The sequence below is a fragment of the Cherax quadricarinatus genome, chromosome 13, assembly GCF_038502225.1.
Source record: "Cherax quadricarinatus isolate ZL_2023a chromosome 13, ASM3850222v1, whole genome shotgun sequence".
NCBI classification, from domain to species: Eukaryota; Metazoa; Arthropoda; class Malacostraca; order Decapoda; family Parastacidae; genus Cherax; species Cherax quadricarinatus.
The window spans coordinates 51917872-51944467 of record NC_091304.1 but is presented as its reverse complement, the minus strand read 5'-3'; the positions used below and the strand labels follow the sequence as shown (position 1 = coordinate 51944467).

Genomic DNA, 26596 nt, shown 5'->3' with positions numbered 1-26596 from the left:
TTCTCAAGTCCTCACAAGCATTCTCAGGTCCTAACAAGCATTCTCAAGTCCTAACAAGCATTCTCAAGTCCTAACAAGCATTCTCAGGTCCTAACAAGCATTCTCAAGTCCTCACAAGCATTCTCAAGTCCTAACAAACATTCTCAAGTCCTCACAAGCATTCTCAAGTCCTAACAAGCATTCTCAAGTCCTCACAAGCATTCTTAAGTCCTAACAAGCATTCTCAAGTCCTCACAAACATTCTCAAGTCCTCACAAGCATTCTCAAGTCCTCACAAACATTCTCAAGTCCTCACAAGCATTCTCAAGTCCTCACAAACATTCTCAAGTCCTCACAAGCATTCTCAAGTCCTCACAAACATTCTCAGGTCCTCACAAGCATTCTCAAGTCCTCACAAACATTCTCAAGTCCTCACAAACATTCTCAAGTCCTCACAAGCATTCTCAAGTCCTAACAAGCATTCTCAAGTCCTCACAAGCATTTTCAAGTCCTCACAAGCATTCTCAAGTCCTCACAAGCATTCTCAAGTCCTCACCTTGCAATAATATTATCTAAACAACTCTGTTTTTTGTACCCAGTTAGAAAAAAATAACTTAATCCCTAGATTAGAGCAAGCAGCTCCTTCCTTCCGCGTTCCTAGAAAGAAAATTCCCTTTGTTTTTCTTTGGCCGACAGCTTCCATTTTCATTTCCAGGCGGAATAATAATGCGCTCTTTTGACTGTACAATAAAAGCCAACTTGGTCACTCCTAGCAATAAAATATTTTCTTGTCTTAGGCAAGCCAAGTCAGTACTTTCCAGAAATGTTACATAATTCATCGATATGATTCCTTATTACATCTGCTAGTGTTCTGGCTAGATAAGTCACTTGCTAGCTAGCTGTGCCTTTGTCCATTCCCAACTAATTCAACAGAGATTACTTCATCAATGAATTAGCTAATAGCAGTTGTAGTGATGTTGGTAAAATTACCGATAGTTTGTTAGGTAAGAGGACACTAAGTGTAGCTAATGTGTCATTATATTGTGGCAACGTTTCGTTCGCTCCTGGAGAGCGAAACGTTGCTACAATAAAATGTTGCATTAGTTGCACTTAGCGTCCTCTTATCCAGCTAATAACAAAGGAGGAATCTCAAGGTTAAGAGCCTCGTCATCAGGAATTTGATTTTAATATCAGAACAGCTCATGTTTCTTCTAAGTGACTCACCTCCTATGACCTGGCATGAGAGGATGACCTGTGCTCCCTCAGGGTAGGGGCCAGCCCTACCCTCCACCCTCGTATCCGGGGCATAGTTGCTGGTAATGGTCATGGTTCCTGGGGGCACTGTGGGAGAGATAAGAGGGGCAGGTTAGCAGGATCTCTCTACCTCATTGTCACGGTTCATGAAACACGGAAGACCTGCTTATACAGATTAACGATTGCTTAATTAGAAACAGTAACTACTCTCCAAAACCCCACAACAAACCCCTAACCCCGTATTTGAGTAGGAAGATCATCTCTCTCCTCCAGAACACACCAATAAATCCGTAACTCCTACCTGACCAGTAAGATTCTTTCTCTCCTCTAGAACACTGCAGTAAATCCCTACGTGAGCATACCTTTGATATATACTTTTAATGACTTTCAAGTGTCTTTCTACTCCTGGAGCCCGGCCATAGGCCAGGCTCGTCTGGTGCTAGCCTGGTCAACTAGGAGTAAAACTGTTTTTCTTCCCTAGAACACCGCAATACAACCGTAACTCCTACCCGAGCAACAACCCTCGAATTACAGGCCTTTTTTGCTTCACTAGAATCTTCTCTAGTATAATACTCGCAACACTCGACTAATACTCATATTTACTGCTAAGTGATCAGGAGTAGCAGATACACGGAAACCTGTCCATATGTCTTCACTTGTCTGGAAATCCCCCTAAATGTCCCTAAACTGAAGCCTCATGGCTGTCTCACAGCTATGTTTAATGCAACAGGTGCCCTACGAAGGCTACAAACTATGCAAAACATTCCAATAATGTTTGTCAGACTTCAGAAGAAGCGCTACTTAAAGTCAAAGACGAGTGAGAAAGGTTTTAGCAAACAAAGAGAGAAAAAGTTGGCCGATGGCAACTCATAATATCTTTAGATCAATAGTTAACAATGGTAGAGTGAGTATTTAAAGAGGAGAGGAAGTACTCACCAGCCTTGCCTCTCTTCTGACCCCGTGAGGACGTGGGTGTAGCACGGATGATAATAATAATAATAATAATAATAATATAATATCATTATTTCTACCAGTACATGTACAAGGTATACAGACCATAGCTGACATCAATGACATACTACTATATAGAAAGCCGCTTGTTATGCAGAGCATTTCCCGCAAATTAGGTCAGTTTTGTCCCAGGATGCCACCCACACCAGTCGACTAACACCCAGGTACCTATTTTATACTGATGAGTGAACATGGACAGCAGGTGTCTTAAGGAAACACGTCCTAATGCTTTCCAGCCGTACCGGGGATTCGATCTCCGGACTTCAGTGTGTGAGCTGAGTGCGCAAACGAACACAAGAACACTGCCGTTCTCCTGCCACTGAACGTCCCTGAACGTGATTGAAAGTACAATTCATCCCTCGTCGAGAACGGAGTTAATACAACGACCCTCACTCATACAGGAGCCAATGACGAGACAACAGCTGATTACGACCCGGCTGAGGGCTGCTTCTGACGACTACTGCTACAGTAACATCCACTGACGACGACGACCTGGCTCAGCGCCACAGAAACATCAAAGAACAACGACAACAACGACCAAGATCAGTGTTACAGAAACATCAAAGAACAACGACAACAACGACCAAGATCAGTGTTACAGAAACATCAAAGAACAACGACAACAACGACCAAGATCAGTGTTACAGAAACATCAAAGAACAACGACAACAACGACCAAGATCAGTGTTACAGAAACATCAAAGAACAACGACAACAACGACCAAGATCAGTGTTACAGAAACATCAAAACGTTTATTTATGCCAATTAAGTCAGTTTAATTACAACATTAAATCTAGATAACATTATTGTTCAAACAAAAGTAATTTGCTTTTAGCTCTTCCAAACACATGTGTTGAGTGCAGTGATGAACATGTGTTGAGTGCAGTGATGAACATGTGTTGAGTGCAGTGATGAACATGTGTTGAGTGCAGTGATGAACATGTGTTGAGTGCAGTGATGAACATGTGTTGAGTGCAGTGATGAACATGTGTTGAGTGCAGTGATGAACATGTGTTGAGTGCAGTGATGAACATGTGTTGAGTGCAGTGATGAACATGTGTTGAGTGCAGTGATGAACATGTGTTGAGTGCAGTGATGAACATGTGTTGAGTGCAGTGATGAACATGTGTTGAGTGCAGTGATGAACATGTGTTGAGTGCAGTGATGAACATGTGTTGAGTGCAGTGATGAACATGTGTTGAGTGCAGTGATGAACATGTGTTGAGTGCAGTGATGAACATGTGTTGAGTGCAGTGATGAACATGTGTTGAGTGCAGTGATGAACACGTGTTCTGTTCATTGCTATGATGAACATAGGGGTCAGTCTCAGAACTATCAGCAAGTAATGCCTGGAAAACCACATTACCTACAACAGACCTTCTATATCTGTTACACTTGCCGTTACACTGCATCAACGACAACAGGAGAGCTACGGGTGTTCTCAACGGGAAGAACTTAGACAACAGAACACATCCACCAGTCAAATGCATCGTTTTATGAGTTAGAAACGTGACTTCAACTCCTTTGTTGCTATTGACTCGCTTATCATCCTCACACTCCATTCATTCTTACACTCCGTATTATTCTCACACTTCTAGAGCTCATGCTTATACTTTTCTAAAGCGGCTGTTCTTATAGTAGCAAATCATTATCATACTTATATCATCAGATATTGAGTTTTTCAACTCAGTATCTGATGGATAATCTAACACACCAAGTGTAAACTAATCTAACCTAACCTAAATGGCGCTACCAGGGAAATGATTTATGGAAAATTGTTAAGTGGTTTTATTAGGCTATTGTAAGTGGGGTATATTTTTTTCGATTTTATGGTTATGTACAAGTTTAATGGGTATTTCATAAATTCGTGTAACATAGGGAGATATGTACACATACAAGTAAAAACGAGTAATAAGCCATTGGAAACAATCACTCTTTCCTCCAGGCAGCCACTCATAATAAATTATATTTTCATCCTTTGTAATCCTCACAATTAATAAATGTTCTACGCGTTTTCAATGTCAGAATTTAATATAACATTTTTTTTTATAATATATCAAGTTGTGTACATTAAGAGAAACACTGTGGAGAAGTAGTGATTGGATCGTGTACAGTAATGGTGGAACAGTGGCAGGTTAGATGATGTACAGCCGGTACAGGAGCTGGAGGTGTGTAGCAGCGTGTTTCACGCAATTGGAGGAAGACTGGTATAATTCGTAAGGAATTTAGCATCACCGGCCGAAATAACAGTAATCCGGAGCCATGATTATTGCAGAACAGAAGTGACAAAGTCGTGAATGACTGATTGCATTCTCCTGCATTATTGCAGAACCTCTCCACGGAGATGGGAACAATCCTGTCTCATGGACAGGTATCTTTATTACAGGACCTCTGGATAGAGATGGGAACAATCCTGCCTCATGGACAGGTATCTTTATTACTGGACCTCTGGATAGAAATGGGAACAATCCTGTCTCATGGACAGGTATCTTTATTACAGGACCTCTGGATAGAGATGGGAACAATCCTCGTACGATGTAGAACACTTGTTCACAGAAGCCTCGAGTGAGGACCTAGCAATCTTTTACACAGATAAGTGCAGTCCTGCTTCTAGCGGGATGTAATATTTTTTTTGTAGCGTAGTGATTGTAATTCTCAATTTTAAATTTAGTCTAATAGTCTTCATAATAAATTGTTATGTTACTTCTGGTCTGAGTCGCAGCTGTATAATTGAATTTTGATTTATACGATTGTTGAGTAGGTCAGACACGCAATAATGTGAGGTGTGAGTCGTTTCTAACTCAGACTCACACTTCGTAAGGAACATATATCGTAAGTTTGGAAGAAATGAGAGAGGGATGGTAGGAAAAACAAATATTTCTATAACTGATTCCGCCTGTTATTTCTCTCTTGAGGTATACAGGAATTTGAATAATGAGGCACCAGGAGCCAGGCATACCACTCTCATTTACATAAATTTAATATCGCCCTAAGCTATCTGGATGTTAAACTTGCCTTTCGTTACACTAATAAATATCGAAGCAGTTGCCTTCAAACTCCCTCTCTTGTCACAAACATTGTAGATTTTTATGGTTTTTCCTATTCTTCTCGCCCTCTCAAATGCTTTTGTTAGCCTGGCAAGGCCCTTTTCCACTACCTTAGAAAATACAAGAGAAATGTTAGCTTTGGTGACAATGGAAATGCTCATTTACGTTAGGGATCATAGCAATGCTATTACCTCTTTACTGACTGAAATTTGATCTATTCATGGTACTGAGACATTTATTCTAACTCACGAAATAGTATTAGACCCAACTGGCCGAGTGGTTAACGCACTGGCCAACGAGTTTTAGGACTCGCTAACCATGGGTTCAAACCCATGGCCTGTGAGTTTTAGGATTCACTAGCCATGGGTTCAAACCCACCCGTTTCCTGTTCTGACATTCATCTTTCTTTACAGAAGGTGACAATTCATTTAGCTATATTAGACACACTAACATCAGGTGTCTCAGGAGAGGAGATAAGTCTACCACTGGGAGATAAGTCTACCACTGGGAGATAAGTCTACCACTGGGAGATAAGTCTACCACTGGGAGATAACTCTACCACTGGGAGATAACTCTACCACTGGGAGATAACTCTACCACTGGGGGATAACTCTATCACTGGGGGATAACTCTACCACTGGGAGATAACTCTACCACTGGGAGATAACTCTACCACTGGGAGATAACTCTACCACTGGGAGATAACTCTACCACTGGGGGATAACTCTACCACTGGGGGATAACTCTATCACTGGGGGATAACTCTACCACTGGGAGATACCTCTTATCACTGGACAACATTTGTTACGCCCGCTGCTGAAGAAAATATTAATCCTTTATTAACTGAGAACTGGCCCAAAACGTCAAGATTTTTTGAGATACAGAAAAAATAATTTTTTTTGGGCACTGTTAAATTAAGAAGTACATTGTACATTTGATGACTATACATATTATTCCAATGTCACCAGTTCGTCAGAAATACTTAAAATACGTGACCATTTTGAGCACTCTCAAAAAAATACGCGATGTACATTTTGCCAGGCACTGTTTATTAAAATAACAATCAAAGTGGACAACTGACGTGTGCATGATGTTCAACTATTGCAGTTCGTCAGCATCACTCACTAAGTGCAAAAGTTATTTATTCACATTTTTCTGCAACTAAAAAATCCTTATGTATTGCGTTTATTTCAGTTTATTCAATTTTTTTTTTCTGCCTCTTCATTTCTGAACGATATGTTGAGAATGTCTCTTCCGATCAGGTTCCAAGCCGTGGCCCCGTGGCCCGGTGGCCCGGTGGCCCGGTGGCCCGGTGGCCCGGTGGCCCGGTGGCCCCGTGGCCCCGTGGCCCCGTGGCCCCGTGGCCTGGGAAGACCAACAATCATCAGCCTCATGACCTGGGAAGACCAACAATCATCAGCCTCATGACCTGGGAAGACCAACAATCATCAGCCTCATGACCTGGGAAGACCAACAATCATCAGCCTCATGACCTGGGAAGACCAACAATCATCAGCCTCATGACCTGGGAAGAACAACAATCATCAGCCTCATGACCTGGGAAGACCAACAATCATCAGCCTCATGACCTGGTAAGACCAACAATCATCAGCCTCATGACCTGGGAAGACCAACAGTCATCAGCCTCATGACCTGGGAAGAACAACAATCATCAGCCTCATGACCTGGGAAGACCAACAATCATCAGCCTCATGACCTGGGAAGACCAACAATCATCAGCCTCATGACCTGGGAAGACCAACAATCATCAGCCTCATGACCTGGGAAGAACAACAATCATCAGCCTCATGACCTGGGAAGACCAACAATCATCAGCCTCATGACCTGGGAAGACCAACAATCATCAGCCTCATGACCTGGGAAGACCAACAATCATCAGCCTCATGACCTGGGAAGACCAACAATCATCAGCCTCATGACCTGGGAAGACCAACAATCATCAGCCTTATGACCTGGTAAGACCAACAATCATCAGCCTCATGACCTGGTAAGACCAACAATCATCAGCCTCATGACCTGGGAAGACCAACAATCATCAGCCTCATGACCTGGGAAGACCAACAATCATCAGTCTCATGACCTGGTAAGACCAACAATCATCAGCCTCATGACCTGGGAAGACCAACAATCATCAGCCTCATGACCTGGTAAGACCAACAATCATCAGCCTCATGACCTGGTAAGACCAACAATCATCAGCCTCATGACCTGGGAAGACCAACAATCATCAGTCTCATGACCTGGTAAGACCAACAATCATCAGCCTCATGACTTGGGAAGACCAACAATCATCAGCCTCATGACCTGGGAAGACCAACAATCATCAGTCTCATGACCTGGTAAGACCAACAATCATCAGCCTCATGACCTGGGAAGACCAACAATCATCAGCCTCATGACCTGGTAAGACCAACAATCATCAGCCTCATGACCTGGGAAGACCAACAATCATCAGCCTCATGACCTGGGAAGACCAACAATCATCAGCCTCATGACCTGGGAAGACCAACAATCATCAGTCTCATGACCTGGTAAGACCAACAATCATCAGTCTCATGACCTGGGAAGACCAACAATCATCAGCCTCATGACCTGGTAAGACCAACAATCATCAGCCTCATGACCTGGTAAGACCAACAATCATCAGCCTCATGACCTGGTAAGACCAACAATCATCAGCCTCATGACCTGGGAAGACCAACAATCATCAGCCTCATGACCTGGTAAGACCAACAATCATCAGCCTCATGACCTGGGAAGACCAACAATCATCAGCCTCATGACCTGGTAAGACCAACAATCATCAGCCTCATGACCTGGGAAGACCAACAATCATCAGCCTCATGACCTGGTAAGACCAACAATCATCAGCCTCATGACCTGGGAAGACCAACAATCATCAGCCTCATGACCTGGGAAGACCAACAATCATCAGCCTCATGACCTGGGAAGACCAACAATCATCAGCCTCATGACCTGGGAAGACCAACAATCATCAGCCTCATGACCTGGTAAGACCAACAATCATCAGCCTCATGATAAGACCAACAATCATCACTCATGACCTGGTAAGACCAACAATCATCAGCCTCATGACCTGGGAAGACCAACAATCATCAGCCTCATGACCTGGTAAGACCAACAATCATCAGCCTCATGACCTGGTAAGACCAACAATCATCAGCCTCATGACCTGGGAAGACCAACAATCATCAGCCTCATGACCTGGTAAGACCAACAATCATCAGCCTCATGACCTGGTAAGACCAACAATCATCAGCCTCATGACCTGGTAAGACCAACAATCATCAGCCTCATGACCTGGACCAACAATCATCAATGACCTGGTAAGACCAACAATCATCAGCCTCTCATGACCATGGACCTGGGAAGACCAACAATCATCAGCCTCATGACCTGGTAAGACCAACAATCATCAGCCTCATGACCTGGTAAGACCAACAATCATCAGCCTCATGACCTGGTAAGACCAACAATCATCAGCCTCATGACCTGGTAAGACCAACAATCATCAGCCTCATGACCTGGGAAGACCAACAATCATCAGCCTCACCTGAGCCTCTGACCTGGTAAGACCAACAATCATCAGCCTCATGACCTGGGAAGACCAACAATCATCAGCCTCATGACCTGGTAAGACCAACAATCATCAGCCTCATGACCTGGGAAGACCAACAATCATCAGCCTCATGACCTGGGAAGACCAACAATCATCAGCCTCATGACCTGGTAAGACCAACAATCATCAGCCTCATGACCTGGTAAGACCAACAATCATCAGCCTCATGACCTGGTAAGACCAACAATCATCAGCCTCATGACCTGGGAAGACCAACAATCATCAGCCTCATGACCTGGTAAGACCAACAATCATCAGCCTCATGACCTGGTAAGACCAACAATCATCAGCCTCATGACCTGGTAAGACCAACAATCATCGGTTCAGTCTGCAGATGATAACATAAATAATAAAACAATCACGCCATATAAACATATTTTTTAATACTGATTTTGAGGGAATATCTTACAAATGCAGTTCCGAAATATCTTCGAGACGTTTGAATGACCCGGAGTGGTTTAGCGCTTCACGTGAATTAAACATTAAAAATGAGGCCATTTAGCTCTCTGGTCAACACTATGTATTAAGTGATTCTTCATGTTAAAAACTATAGAAAATACTGTCTGATAACCAAGATTAAGTTTGTCAGGAAACATGACAAGTGTTACCTGTCAGCAGCTGGAGCTTTTGGTTATCTGACCGAGGCCTTCCACTGGCTTACCCCTCCACACCCCTTATAAAAATTAAGGTTATATCTTATAATAAGCTTATTTCTTTTACTTTCCAAATAATTTTAAACTTTTTTGACTTGTTTTCTGAGACGCAAAACACACACACACACACATACACACACACACACACACACACACACACACACACACACACACACACACACACACACACACACACACACACACACACCTAGAAAGGAATGATCTCATCAACAGCAGCCAACATGGTTTCAGGGACGGGAAATCCTGTGTCATAAACCTACTGGAGTTCTATGACATGGTGACAGCAGTAAGACAAGAGAGAGACAGGGGTGGGTGGATTGCATTTTCTTGGACTGCAAGAAGGCGTTTGACACAGTTCCACACAAGAGATTAGTGCAAAAACTGGAGGACCAAGCAGGGATAACAGGGAAGGCACTACAGTGGATCAGGGAATATTTGTCAGGAAGACAGCAGCGAGTCATGGTACGTGGCGAGGTGTCAGAATGGGCACCTGTGACCAGCGGGGTCCCACAGGGGTCAGTCCTAGGACTAGTGCTGTTTCTGGTATTTGTGAACGACATGACGGAAGGAATAGACTCTGAGGTGTCCCTGTTTGCAGATGACGTGAAGTTGATGAGAAGAATTCATTGGATCGAAGACCAGGCAGAACTACAAAGGGATCTGGACAGGCTGCAGACCTGATCCAGCAATTGGCTCCTGGAGTTCAATCCCACCAAGTGCAAAGTCATGAAGATTGGGGAAGGCAAAGAAGACCGCAGACGGAGTACAGTCTAGGGGGCCAGAGACTACAAACCTCACTCAAGAAAAAAGATCTTGGGGTGAGTATAACACCAGGCACATCTGAAGCGCACATCAACCAAATAACTGCTGCAGCATATAGGCACCTAGCAAACCTCAGAACAGCATTCCGACATCTTAATAAGGAATCGTTCAGGACCCTGTACACCATGTACGTTAGGCCCATATTGGAGTATGCGGCACCAGTTTGGAACCCACACCTAGCCAAGCACGTGAAGAAACTAGAGAAAGTGCAAAGGTTTGCAACAAGACTAGTCCCAGAGCTAAGAGAGAGGTTAAGGGAAATCAACCTGACGACACTGGAGGACAGGAGAGATAGGGGGGACATGATAACGACATACAAAATACTGAGAGGAATTGACAAGGTGGACAAAGACAGGATGTTCCAGAGATTGGACACAGTAACAAGGGGACACAGTTGGAAGCTGAAGACACAGATGAATCACAGGGATGTTAGGAAGTATTTCTTCAGCCACAGAGTAGTCAGTAAGTGGAATAGTTTGGGAAGCGATGTAGTGGAGGCAGGATCCATACATAGCTTTAAGCAGAGGTATGATAAAGCTCAAAGGAACAGGGAGAGTGACCTAGTAGCGACCAGTGAAGAGGCGGGGCCAGGAGCTTGGACTCAACCCCTGCAACCTCAACTAGGTGAATACAACTAGGTGAGTACACACACACACACACACACACACACACACACACACACACACACACACACACACACACACACACACACAAACACACACACACACACACACACACACACACACACACACACACACACACACACACACACACACACACACACACAATGATGGACATAAGAGGAATAAACTCCTGACAGGTTGGAAAACAAAGTAACGTGCTTATAACAACACTTCAGTATGAGTGTTTCTCACTGAGAACAAACTGTGAGACCAGTCATGGTTTCTAAGTGAAAACCTGCCCTAATAAAGTCTCCAGTCTCCTTTGTGTTTGCTTTGTAGAGCATTATAATGTCTGAAGGCTACACAACATTATATTTTTCACATGTTTTTGAGCAGTTATACTTATTTTGCAGCAGATGTCAAGACGGTCAACGCTGCTTAGAAAGGCAGCAAATATCCCTCTTACGCTGCTCTAAAGCCTAGTATAAACACTGTTATAATCAAACCATACCCCCGGCCGGGATTGAACCGGCGGTCATAGAGTCTCAAAACTCCAGCCCGTCGCGTTAGCCACTAGACCAGCTAGCCACAATAAGATTCATCCAACTAGGATGGAGTTTTGAGACTCTATGACCGCGGGTTCAATCCCGGCCGGAGGTATGGTTTGTTTGCAATCGTGTCATTACGATTTCTTGAGTCACTGTTATTACGTTACTGTATGTAGCGGACTGTCGCGGCACACCTTGGATGACAGCATCGATGTATTGCATACTTCATGTGCAAAGTTGCTATCAACGTACGCAGTATTATATCCACACAGCCAGATCACAGACAACCATGGGCGCCTAGCCGAAGCTAAACGGTCACTCCCCACACCCCGGGCACCAGGCTTGTGAAAAGTTATTTAATCTGTTCATGCAATATGCAATGAACTTAGAAAGAGATTTTGGAATGCTTAGCAATTCGCAAACGGGCGAAATTATTTATATATATTACCTCTCAGTCCACAACAGGATTCGAACCTACTGTCAATCTGGCTGCTAAGCTCTGTGTGATGCAGGAAGTGTATCTGGACACTGCAGTTAATTCCGTGATCACATAATGCTGTTCACTAGTGGATATATTCACTAATGGATGTGTAGTATATCCACTAGTGGATATATGTGGAAAATACTGCATATATTTTCCGGAAATACGGTAATTTATAGGTAAATAGATGCCCTATATTGTATTTTTAAAAGAATATGTTATCGAAAAAAGAAGAGACACTCGCCATCTTGGTTTTGAATTTTGTACGAACGTTGGTGTAATGGGAAGAATTTTTCGTGCTGTAGAGGTTAAAATTGTGTTGACACCTTTCAAATAGGAGGCGAAATTGGTGGATGTGCATTCCTGCATAACTTGAGATATCAGACTGGACATGACAACTCCAGGAACCTCAGATAAGCTCTCTAGAATTGTGTGTAATTCTGGCCAGCATTATTTTCATAGATTTAGTTAGTGAGGTTTTTCTGAGTATGATACAACTTAATATCCAGTCAAATTGCTGAGTGATATTAAGATATATTTTCCTTCTGTTATGTAATTGTGTATATATATAACCATTTATTATTTTTAATATACAGTCCACAAATTTATATATTTACCAGAATTCCTGGTGTATGTATTTTTCATTTAATTAATAGGTCCAGAGCAACTTGTGGATATGACAGTGGTAGGTATCGAAGGGGGACATTTTTTTGCGACCTAGGTGTCCCAAATTCCTACTTGTCTATGTAACTCTGATAAATAATAATTATCTTTGTTATCATTTACTGTTATGTACATAATTAGTTACATTCAGATAAATGCAATTTTCCACAATATACTTTACATTTGGATTTAACAGTATATTCGCATGTGGATATACTGTAAGTCCAAACAAAATCTGGCTGGAAATTGAAAATGGACTGTCCTAAGGTGAGTACTGAGTATATACTTGTATATATACTGCTTCTGTCTTTATTTACGGTCATAAAAACTGCCCCGTGAAATGTCTCTGACTGGACTTGGAGTCATGAATAAAATATTCGCATTCTTTTAATTAGTTAATGAGACTGTAGCATTAGGCTTCTTTGGTAAATGGTGGAGTGTTAGGCGGGTAGGTTGTATCCTGCATAACATCATGGGAACCAGAGATCATATAAACCTTCAAGGAACATAACGTAGACAAGACTTGATTAATTATTATTTGCTGTTGCTAAACCAGGCAATACTTAGAAAGTTAAGATTCGTTGACCATAAGTAGAGAGAGCGGGTGGAGGGTGTTCATCGCTCTCCTGGGTCAGTAATTGTCTAGCCTTGAGGACGGTGGATGTTTTTCAAGTGCCTAGATCAGCAGGATCAAATACAATCAATATTTTCAAAGTGAAGGAACTCCCTCAACATGCTAGCTGCAGTTACCTCTGATATTAGATATTAGATGGTACTGGTAGTTGCACATACTAGCAGTACGTTTAATAATATTTGTTGTTTGCAAATGCTGGAAGACCTGACTGTGCCTTGACAACTTAACAAGTCTCGTGAGATAATTATAATGTCGCACTGACTAATTCACTTCTACAATTAAAACGAAGAGCTACATACCATCTAATTACAACTGTTTTCCTTAGCGAGACTTGACTGTATTGAATAAACCCTTTTTGTGAATGTACTACAAGTCTTTAATTTTGGTCAACAGTGTTTTACTACCCACTGTGTTTTATCTCCTGTTTGCTGATCCTTTTTTAAATCAGTTGTTCTCTCTAGGCTGGAATATTGCTGTACATTAACATCTCCATTCAAGGCAGGTGACACAGCAGATCTACAAAATGTACAGAGAACCTTTACTGCACATGTAACTTCATCAAACACCTTTGCTGCTGGGAGCGCCTGGAAGCACTTGACTTGTACTCACTGGAGCGCAGGCGAGACAGCTATATCATAGTCTACACCTGGAAGATCCTGGAGGGACTGGTACCTAATCTGCACACAGAAATCACTCCCTACGAAAGCAAAAGACTTGGTAGGCGATGCAGAATACCCCTAATGAAAAGTAAGGGTGCCATTAGTACACTAAGAAACAACACAATAAGTGTCCGGGGCCCAAGACTGTTCAACAGCCTCCCACCAGCCATAAGGGGAATTACCAGTAGACCCCTGGTTGTCTTCATGAGGAAGCTGGGCAGATAAAGTTCGTACGTTGGACTACGTTCAGCCAGGAGAGACAACCTTGTTGATCAGGCCCTGATCCACCGGGAGGCCTGGTCGTGGACCGGGCCGCGGGGGCGTTGACCCCCGAAATATCCTCCTGGTAGACTCCAGGTTCTTCAACGAGTCAGTTTTTCATCTTTGGTTTTGGTTTCTTATCTTAATATTATATATTTCACTCTTATCTGTCATACATATTTGTTTTCAGATTAAAGTTAATTTTCATATATTTTATGTAAACCAGAGTTTCCATTTTCTTACTTCTTCAAGTTATGGTAAAGACTTGGAGAGTCTTTATCATAAATGATAGAGTATAAATTAATTAACGTAGTCATTTATAATCTATGATTAACTTACCCCTTCTTTCTTTAGCCACTTATATAAGCTGATTTATATTCCACAGGCATAAGTAAGTAAGTAAGTAAGTAAATTTATTCAGGTATACACAAATACAGTTACATAAAATTATTATACATAGCAGCATATGTGTAGAGAACCTGGGATAACCCAAAAAAGTCAGAGTGACTTATTTCCATTGGGGTCCTTTGGAGAGGGAGGGATGGAGGTAGGGAGGGAGGTGGTATCAGTTAACAGACTTACCCACAACTTCGAGTCTGATGCGGAGATTCCTGGTGGGCGACTCAAGAAAGTCTACGCGGCAGCGATAGTCACCCTCGTCCTTGAGTTGTACCTTCTCCAGCAGGAGTCCACGCTGGTTCCTGCCGATCCTCATGTAGGCGCGGCCCCCAAGCTCCTGCTCCGCCCAGTGGCTGGCTCGCTCCAGACTTACACTCCGCGAGTCCAGGCTGCAAAAAGTGCAAGCAAAACTAGTTTCTGATTCATGAAGCTTCGACTCTCTTGCTCACTGAAAAGCATATAAATTTTCTCACTCGTGAGACTGGCTTCTTCTGTTTAACTTCCTTCATACTAGAGTTGAATATATAAACTTTGAGTATTAGGAACCCCGTTTTTGGGGGGTATTAAAAAATATTGCTTATTATAACGAAAACTACAGTGTGGTGGCACTGTTTCCTGATGGAAGGTAAGGTGCCACTAGTTATCACTGTCTAAAGGAGGACAAATGTAGGCCTATTAAGAGTGTCAAGCAATCACCTCGCTTTCTTGGTCACGTAGTCACTCCTAGAGGGGTTACGACTGACCAAAGTAAAGTAACTGCAGTACTAAATTTTCCAACTCCCAAAACTGCTGATGCCGTAAGATCCTTTGTGGGCTTAGCAGGTTTTTATAGATCTTTCATTGCCAATTTTTCTTCCATAGCTGCTCCTCTAACTGAGTTGCTTAAGAAAGATGCTCCTTTTGTTTGGACCTTCCGTCAAGAAAGAGCATTCCAAACTCTAAAAGAAAAGCTAACATCTGCTCCAATTTTGAAATTTCCAGATTTTTCTAAGCCCTTCTATCTGACAACTGATGCTAGTTCAATTGGCATAGGTGCCGTACTAGCTCAGAAGACCGATGGCAAGTACAACGCAGTTGCATTTGCTAGCCGAGTCCTTACGAAGGCTGAACGTAATTATACAGTAACTGAGCAAGAAGCTTTAGCAATAGTATGGTCTTTAAAGCACTTCCGAGACATTATTTATCAGTACTCTGTTCATGTCTTGACAGACCATGCTCCACTGATACCCTTATTCCAGAACAAACAACCTACTGGAAGGTTAGCTAGATGGACCTTGACTATCCAAGAGTTCAATCCCACCTTTGAGCATTTACCTGGCAAGTCAAATGTAGTCGCAGATGCCTTATCGCGACATGTTAGTATAGTAACTGCAGACCCTCCATTTAGTGCTGAAGATGTAAAGAATGCTCAACGAACAGATCCCATGTGGTCTGGTGTGATTCGATTCCTGCTCCAGGAAGATCTTATTCTGGCTGTGAAGCCACCAGCACCCATCAGTGACTTTGTCATGAACCAAGAATTACTGTATCGAACAGCCGAGTTGGGTACTCCTAGCAGAAGAGTATACCAGTTAGTAATTCCACAGTCACTAGTGAATGTAGCCTTACAGCTAGTTCACGATGTACCAGGTGTTGCACACCCTGGTATGGATCGTTCAGTAAAACAAGCCAGATTGAAATACTTTTGGCCTCGTATGGCAACTGATATTTCTGAGTATGTTAGGAAATGTAGTGTCTGCATGCAACATAAAGGCAATGCTAATGGTCCTAATCCAATCCAAGTATATCCAACTACTAGCGAACCGTGGGAAAGAGTTGCGCTAGATTTGTTAAGTAATTTCCAATGTTCCCTCCAAGGCAACAAACATCTGTGTGTTATGGTAGACCATTTCACCAGATATTGTGAGTTAGTTCCTATTGCAGATAAGACTGCCGAGACAGTAGCTAAAGCGTTTAAAGAACGCATTATCTGCAGGCATACCACTCCTAAGTCCCTAGTAACAGATAATGGAGGTGAATTCTGTAATGAAATTCTTGAAAATTTGTGTACCTTGTACAAGATCTCTAAATCCACCATTGTTCCTCATCATCCTGCCAGCAATGGGTTAGCGGAACGAACCAATAAGAAAGTACTTGATGTCTTGAGAGCCACTATCAATCCCAACAGTGAAACTTGGGATGAAGTTATACCTGATGTGCAGTGTGCTATAAATTCTGCTTACAATGTTTCTATAGGTGACACTCCACATTATGCATTGTATGGTGTAGATAAACGTTTGCCTTATGAGTTGTTATATTCTAATCCGAAACCAAATTACAACCCTGATGATTTCATAGCAACTCGTACCAGCTTAGCTCAAAGTGTTTTTAGAAGAATCCGTGAAACACTTCATAAATCAACAGCTGAATTTACAAGAGTCGCAAACACTCGAGCAAAGCCATCCAAAATCAAAGTAGGTTCGAGAGTTATGCTGATTAACTTTAACAAAACGTCTGCAATGCCAAAGCTTGATCAAAAATTTTTTTTTTATCACTTGTAATCTCCACGTTGAGTTCATTGTTCATTTGTTGAGTTTTAAATTGTGCTATAGTATACCTTGTATTGCATTACAGTTTCAGTTACGTAAGCTTTCATTCCAATGTTCTACTTATGTATATATAATGTTTAATTGTTGTGTACTTTGACATTGTATAGAATCAGCCCAAGCCGTATACCTGCCATCTCTAGTTTGTATTAGTTGTATGTCGGGACGACATACGTTAGCGTCGCCGAGCTCTCAGTAGTAGTAACCAGTTACCAGTAACCAGTGTACTGTTGACTCAACGACCAACCCTCTCTGCCTGAGACACTGTCTATTCATATTGTGCTGAACTGGCATTATTCAAAGACCCTCTCACTGGGTACTGTGGGCGGCCGGTCAGTCAGTGTTACGAGTGTGAGCAAGGAGGCAAGGTAACGGCGGCAAGGGCTATCTCCACATATCTGTAATTATACGTAATAACAGCCTACGTGAGTATTTCTTACCTAATCCACGTGTCGAACTCCCACATGATAGCTTGTGGTCAGCAATATAACAATATTTACATTTCATGAAAGCCATCCCAGACACTGATCACTTGCTGATTGCTGCAGACTTGATGCTCCAATAGCACGAGAGAAGACACTTGAGGTGGAGTAAAGTAACGTTATGATTATACGTACGCACGCACGTGTGTGTGTGAGAGAGAGAGAGAGAGAGAGAGAGAGAGGATGAGTAAGTGAGTTCGTGTTCACAACAAAAGTTCGGGGATGTAGGAAACTGGTAGCAGGTGTGAAGAGGAGCGAATGGTTGAATGACGAGGTAAATAGGGTTATAAGGGAGGAAAAAAGTTAGCAGATGAGAGGATTTTATACTGTAATGTAGAAGTGACATACAGAAGGCAGAGTATATGTAGAGAGAAAGAGGGGAATAACATTGTGATGGCGTGCTGCAGGAGGGCAATAAGAGATTGGCTGAGGCTATATCAACAAATACTGCTGAGAATAAGAAAACGTTTTGGAGAAATTAAGTTAAGAAATCATAAGGAATGGATGAATTTAGCAGTTAAAAATAAAAGAGAGGGGATGTTAGTTAGGAAGGTGGAAGTCCTGGGAAGATGGAGGATATATTTTGAGGAGTTGTTAAAAAATACAGTAGTTGAAAAGAAGAATCAGTGATATCATGCATTGAGCAGGGAGGGTATAACATCTCCGAGGAGTATGGAAGATGTGAGTGTGGGGAACATGCAGTAGACAGTGGGTAGAATGAAATGGGGTGAAGCAGCTGAAATATATATGATTAAGACAGAAATGTTAAAAAGCAACTGTGATATAGTTTTGTAGTCACTGTGTTTTTTGTTCGGCATTTGCTTAAAAATAGGAGAGGTACTGATTGGAGGAGATCATGCATAGTTTCTTTCTATTATGGTAAAATAGGATTAGAGAGAGTGTACAGCAGAATTATTATTGACAGAATTAAAAATTAAACTAAAAGTAGGTTAGCAGAAGAACACGGAAGATTTAGAATAAAAGTAGGGAATGAGTAGCAAAGTTTTTACACTGAAACATAAATAAACAGGAGTTAGATAATGGGGAGGGAAATTTTCATTGCATAAAGGATTTAGAAAAGGCATGCAATACGGAAGATAGGAGAGCAAAATGGCAGATGTTGCATGTTGAATGGAATAGGTGGTAGGTTACTAAAAGCAGTAAAAAGCTGTTTCTATGGAGAAAAGCTCAGATTAGGGTATATAGGAGAGAGGGGGATTATTTTCCAGTAAAAGTAGACCTCAAACAGGGATGTATGATGTCACCATGTTTGTTTAACATATAGATGGTGTTGAAGAAGGGAATGCTAAGGTGTTAGGAATGTGTTGGATTTAAGGAAAATGAATTAGATACAACGTGAAGTTGTCTGAAATGCTGTTTGCCGATGATGCGGATCTTTTAGGAGCTTCTGATGAGAAGCTGCAAAGATTGATGGAGGAACTTGTTTGCATACATCAATAAAAGAAATTATATGTGAGCATAGAAATAAGCAAGATGACGAGAGTAACAACAGGATTTAGGTAGTGAAAGACTGGATATCAGATTGGAAGGAGGCAGTTTGGAGGAAATATGGAGGAAATCTGGAGGTAGTGGATATGTCGTGTTTAAAGGCAATGTGCGGTTTGAATATTATAAAGAGAATTCGGAGCTGGAGATTAGAAGATGGTACGCGGTTACCAAAAGTGTTATTCAGAGAGGTGAGGAGGGGCTGTTGAGATAGTTTTGGGTAGGATAGAGCGTAATATGATAACCAGGAGGGTATATTAATCCGGGGTAAAGGGAAGGAGGGGAGGGAGTAATCCCAGAAAGCACCTTGAGGAGGTTAAATAAATTTTGAGTGCTTGGGGTTTCAACTTCCCAGAGGCTTGTGTGAGCATGTTAGACCGAGTGGAGTCAAGTGGTGTTAGTGACCTGACATGATTCTGGAGTTTGAACAAGATTTGAACAAGATGTGAACAAGGTGTGAACAAGGTGTGAACAAGGTGTGAACAAGGTACATTTAAATTTATGAAGGGATTCAGGAAGACTTGAGTCGTGGAGGTTGGAAAGAACAGCGGCTTAATTCTAAAGGAGGGATGAAAAATGTTACAATTCAGAGGACCATCTCAACGTGATGTCAAAATGTCTCCAGGAAGACAGCAGCTGAATGTGGAAGATAACAAATTTTTAAAGAAAACATGAAGGTGATAAAACAGTTGGAAAGAAGGTTTAGAGATGGAAAATCTTGTCTTACCAACTTGCTGGAGTTCTTTGACGTAACAACAGAAGTAAGACGGGAGAGACAGAGAACAGTGGATTACATTTTCATAGAATGCAAATTTTTAATTACTTCCATACAAGAAACTGGAGCAAAAGCTGGAGGTGTTGGCAAGAATTACAGAAAAATATACTAAAGTGGATCATAGAGTAACTTGAGAAGGAATCAAATAATGATTGTCCAGGAAGAGATGTCAAAAAGGGGTAAGAGTAACAAGTGGGGTTCCTCAGGGATAGGTATTAGTATCGGTACATTTTCTGATATATATGAATAACATGTCAGTTGGGATTGAGTCATATGTATTCCTGTTTGCTGATTACACCTTCTGCTTTGTATTGGACTGATGAAGCCACTGTGTGGCGAAACGTTTCCTGAATAAAGATTCCCATATGTTGCATAAGTGTCTCAGTCTTCAACTTACGTAAAATTAGTGAGAATAAAAACTGATGAGGACAGATTCATCTGGACAAACTGCAAGATTAGTCAGAAAAGTTCTTGCTAGACTTCAACCCCAGCATATGTAAGGCTATAAAGATTGCGACATGGCAAGAAGACCAGACACAGAGTATAAATTCGAAAGACAAAGATTGCAGACCTCACACAAAACGAAAGACTTTTGACTGAGCATAGTGCCTGGCATCGCCAGAGCCTCACATCAGCTGAATAACCTCTGCAGTCAACACTCATCTAGCAACTATATCCTTCAAGAAATTCAACAAAGTCCCTCCAGGTCCTTTATACAACATATTTCAGACCCATCTTGGAGTATGCAGTACCAGCATAGAACCCACACATAAGAAACTGGAAAATATACAATGGTAGGCAACGAGGCTGGGTCCAGACTTAGAGTAGGAACTATGAGGGAGGATAATGGATAATTATCTAAAGTCACTGGAGGACAGAAGAGTCATAGGAGAAATGATAACAACATACAAAATACTTAGAGGAATTGATAAATTAGACAGTGATAGTTGTCTTGGGGATTTATTAGAGGCAAAAGACACAGATGAGCAAGAAGGATGTCATGAACTATTTATTCAGTCTGAAGATAGTCACGAAGAGGAAGATGTGTAGGAAGCAGTGTTCGTACAAAGTTTTAAGAGTAGGTACGATAAGGACCACGAGGTTAGGAGGGAATCTGACAAGCGGCAAGTTGAGAGGCGGGGCCAGGAGCTAGGACTCGACACCTGCAATCACAAAGGCGAGTTCACATACACACACACACACACAACAACAACAACAACAACAACAACAACAACAACAACAACAACAACAACAACAACAACAACAACAACAACAACAACAACAACAACAACAACAACAACAACAACAACAACAACAACAACAACAACAACAACAGCAACAGCAACAACAACAATATGTATGTAATACGAGGAGAGGTTAAGGGAAATAGACCTGACGACACTGGAAGACAGGAGAGTTAGGGGGGATATGATAACGACATATAAAATACTGAGAGGTACAGACAATGTGGACAGAGACAGGATGTTCCAGAGATGGGACACAGCAACAAGGGGTCACAGTTGGAAGCTGAAGACTCAAATGAACCACAGGGATGTTAGGAAGTATTTCTTCAGCCACAGAGTTGTCAGGAAGTGGAATAGCCTGGGCAGTGATGTAATGGAGGCAGGCTCCATACACAGCTTTAAGAAGAGGTATGATAAAGCTCAGGGAGCGGGAAGAGTGACCGGGTAGAGGCGAGTTGAAGAGGAGCTGTGAATCGACCCCCGCAACCACAACTAGGTGAGTACACACATACACTCCACCATATAAAACCTCTGCTTCAAGGGGAACATCAGGTTCAGAACCAAACAACCCATGCAACCCCAACTCCTCTCTCCCATTCATACACAATTGTTTGAAACAAACAATCCCCTACTCCCCTTACACCATCCTTCCCCACCTTCACACTTATTCCTTACCTTTATCACTGCAGAATCATATCTCAAATCCCTACCCCCAAATTCTCATTTCTTCTGTTCCCCACTCTCCTTATCCTACATCACCCACACCCACAGTATCACCCCCACAGCCCTCACCCTAACCCTAAAACAGGAACTGAAATTCAGAGCACAATAACAGAAAGGAAACTGAAAGTTTGGTATACCAACATTGATGGGTTGACAACCAAGCAGCCCCAGACGTTGTGCTACGAGAAAGATCAAGCTCACATAACAGATGTGGTCTTCCCAGAAGGATATCAAATAATGAGAAAAAACAGAGGAAACATGGGAGGAGGAGGAGGAGGAGGAGGAGGAGGAGGAGGAGGAGGAGTGGCATTGTCAATCAGAAGCCAGTTATCTTTTCAGGAATAAATTGTGGAATAAATGGAGAGGTGTCTAATGACAACGTAACAGAGACAATGAGAATTACATAACCCAGGGTGGTGATAGTAGTGATGTACAACCTACCACTAAACAGCAAGAGACCAAGGCAGAAATATTAAGACGCCAACAGGGCCTTGTTAGATACGAGACTGGAGGTAACTCGTGTATCAGTGCAAAAATACTGATCATGGGAGACTTCAACTATATGGAAACTGACTAGGAAAGTCTGGAGCCACATAGCAATAATAATAATAATAATAATAAAATAATAATAATAATAATAATAATAATAATAATAATAATAATAATAATAATAATAATAATAATAATAATAATAATAATAATAATAATAATAATAATAATAATAATAATAATAACTGACATTAATGACATACTGTATATTGAAAGGTACTGGTTATGCAGCGCATTTCAAGCAACTAAGGTTAATCTAGTCCTCAGGATGCCACCCACACCAGTAGGTTAAGACCCAGGTACCCACCCACTGCTCGGTGAACAGGGACAACAGGTGTACGGAAGCACGCCCAATGTTTCCACTGTTACTGGGGATAGAACCACGAACACTCAGTGTGTGAGCTGAGTGCGCTACTAACCGAGTTACGGACCAGAAGTCCTACTGGATAGCCGCATTGTATTCGTATATTTATGTACACAGATATTTTCAGAATAAAAGCTTCTTCTGCAACTGTCTTTCGTCGTTACTATCGATAGTAAGCTGTTGTATCGTGCTTCAGGACGGTGCTTCAGATGGTATACACTACGACACGCTCAGGAACAAGACATGTATGCAACACTGAGGGACTGACCACCTGATATTAAAGCTGAGAGGCGGATCTCAATATTATCTGTTCACTTATTCTACCGTTTCCACCTTTATATTCTCCTGTATTCGACTGATGAAGCCTGCTGGGTTGGCGAAACGTTTCGACATTTAAGATACGTAAGTGTTGTGCATTTGTCTTATTTATGAATAATTAAGCTACACATTCTAGTCGTTTGGCTTCTATATGTGGGCGCAGTCGTAGAGGAACATGAACCAGAAGAGGTAAACTACAGTCTTATCTGTATATAGGAGTGCCACTGTATCTTACCTGTATATAGGAGTGCCACTGTGTCTTACCTGTATATAGGAGTGCCACTGTCTTACCTGTATATGGGAGTGCCACCGTGTCTTACCTGTATATAGGAGTGCCACTGTGTCTTACCTTTATATGGGAGTGCCACCGTGTCTTACCTGTATATAGGAGTGCCACCGTCGCCATGGTAGAAGAGAACGAGGTGGGTGGAGTCGTTAAGGAGCGGCGGCTCCATGTCACACGGCAGCAGCACCTGCCCATCCTTCACCGCCCGGACCTTCGTCAGCGGACCTACAAGCACAGACAGTTGCTTATAAATAACTTACGAGTGGCTTAAAGATAACTTATTGAAGGGATAACAGGCTTAATGTTGTGTATATTGCAGAAAACATGTGATTAGCCTGTTATATGTTATATAACATGACTTTTTTTTTTTTTTTTTTTTTGTGTGTGTGTGTGTGTGTGTGTGTGTGTGTGTGTGTGTGTGTGTGTGTGTGTGTGTGTTTCTTTGTGTTAATTGCCGCTGTGTGTGTCTGTGTGTGTGCTTACGGACCTATCTACTGTATACCTATATTTGCTTGCAAGGGTCGAGTTTTTCAGATTCACTTCCTCCAAGCATTATTACCTCTGTTACACCAACTTGTAAAATTATATATGGAACTTTTACCCTGCCACTTTTTCATCCAGATTTTTCCTCTTTCTGACCTCCCCTGTCATTTCTGACCTTCCTGTCATTCCATAACTTACCTGTGCCTTTAACTTCTAACTGTGGCCCCGAATAACTGATTCCTTCCACTCAGTCTATCCCTGTCTAATCTGTTAGTTTGCTGTGTCTTTTAAATGCTGTTATCAAGTCTTCTCTGGTTATTCTCTCCTCTAATGATGTCAGGTTTAATTCCTTTAGCCTCTTACCATAATTAACTAGCCTCGTTGCATATTGCAACACTTTCTCCAGTTTCTTAACATGCTTTATCAGATGTGGGGTCCATGTTGTTGTTTGTATGCTCTAAGATGGACCTGACGTATCTTGTGTATACTGTAGGGTCATAAATGGCTATTTTTTTGACATTCTTGAAGGCTGCTCTAAGATTTAGCAAACGAACTGCAGAGGTTGATGTGAGCCTCCAGTATTACACTTGGCACAATGTTTACCCCTATGAGTGCGGGCTGCAGTCTGTGTTCCCTGAGTTTGTACACCGTGTCCTGTCTTCTTGCCGATTTCCTGAACTTCATAACCTTGCTGACTGTGGAATCCATATAACCGCTTATCTGACCAATCTTGCAGTTTGTTCAGATAAATTTTCCAGCCTTTGGAGTCACTGTTGAGTGCACGCGACTAATTTCTAAGAACAGTATTCTGGGAAGTATTAAATCTGTCCCTAAGAGATCACCTACTGAATAAAGCAAAGCTTTCAGCGTGACTAGTGAGGCGTAAGAGATAATAATTGAACACTGGCAGCATTACCCGCCTCTCCATCCTGGTGTTTTGCTTCCAGTGATCTAGTGAGGGACAGAAAGTCACAAATCCAGAAAGGTACAAGTCGGAACTCGAGACCGGAAGTTTATCCAAGACGCAGCGCACTGCGGTATATCCTTACTGATTCTTCTAACTGTTGCTTCTGGTTTTTTTTTTTCATGCTACTGCTGTTGTTGCTACTGTTTTTTTCTGTTTCCGTACCGTTCATTACCACTTTTATTATTGCTGTTCCATCTATTACCATTGCTGCTGCTGTTGTTTTATTTTTAAATATTGTTTTACTACAGCTGTTACCTGTAATATTGCTGTTATTACTGCTGTTATTATTGCTGTTATTATTGCTGTTATTATTGCTGTTATTACTGCTGTTATTATTGCTGTTATTATTGCTGTTATTACTGCTGTTATTATTGCTGTTATTATTGCTGTTATTATTGCTGTTATTATTGCTGTTATTATTGTTGTTATTATTGCTGTTATTACTGCTGTTATTATTGCTGTTATTATTGCTGTTATTATTGCTGTTATTATTGCTGTTATTACTGCTGTTATTATTGCTGTTATTATTGCTGTTATTATTGCTGTTATTATTGCTGTTATTACTGCTGTTATTATTGCTGTTATTATTGATGTTATTGCTGTTATTATTGCTGTTATTATTGCTGTTATTATTGCTGTTATTATTGCTGTTATTATTTCTGTTATTATTGCTGTTATTACTGCTGTTATTATTGCTGTTATTACTGCTGTTATTATTGCTGTTATTATTGCTGTTATTATTGCTGTTATTACTGCTGTTATTACTGCTGTTATTACTGCTGTTATTACTGCTGTTATTACTGCTGTTATTACTGCTGTTATTACTGCTGTTACTACTGCTGTTATTACTGCTGTTACTACTGCTGTTATTACTGCTGTTACTACTGCTGTTATTACTGCTGTTACTACTGCTGTTATTACTGCTGTTACTGCTGTTATTACTGCTGTTACTGCTGTTATTACTGCTGTTATTACTGCTGTTATTACTGCTGTTATTACTGCTGTTATTACTGCTGTTATTACTGCTGTTATTACTGCTGTTATTACTGCTGTTATTACTGCTGTTATTACTGCTGTTATCACTGCTGTTATTACTGCTGTTATTACTACTGTTATCACTGCTCATAGCACTGCTGTTATTACTGCTGTAATTACTTTTGTTATTATTGCTGTTATTATTGCTGTTATTACTGCTGTTATTATTGCTGTTATTACTGCTGTTATTACTGCTGTTATTACTGCTGTTATTATTGCTGTTATTACTGCTGTTATTACTGCTGTTATTACTGCTGTTATTACTGCTGTTATTACTGCTGTTATCACTCCTCATAGCACTGTTGTTATTACTGCTGTAATTACTGCTGTTATTATTGCTGTTATTATTGCTGTTATTACTGCTGTTATTACTGCTGTTATTACTGCTGTTATTATTGCTGTTATTACTGCTGTTATCACTGCTGTTATTATTGCTGTTATTATTGCTGTTATTACTGCTGTTATTATTGCTGTTATTATTGCTGTTATTACTGCTGTTATTATTGCTGTTATTATTGCTGTTATTACTGCTGTTATTACTGCTGTTATTACTGCTGTTATT

The 26596-nt window shown here is 41.4% G+C and overlaps 1 protein-coding gene across 4 annotated transcripts in view; it reads right to left on the bottom strand.

Moving 5' to 3' along the window:
- Positions 1–26596, bottom strand: part of LOC128688467 (protein turtle homolog A) — a 237337-nt gene that overhangs the window by 51373 nt on the left and 159368 nt on the right. For all 4 annotated transcript variants that reach the window (XM_070084724.1, XM_070084727.1, XM_070084725.1 and 1 more), the window contains 3 exons: positions 23642–23774; positions 14901–15106; positions 1204–1320 (listed from right to left, as the gene is read on the bottom strand). In XM_070084724.1, the coding sequence (XP_069940825.1) occupies positions 1204–1320; positions 14901–15106; positions 23642–23774 (456 nt within the window). The remainder of the gene's footprint in view (positions 1–1203; positions 1321–14900; positions 15107–23641; positions 23775–26596) is intronic.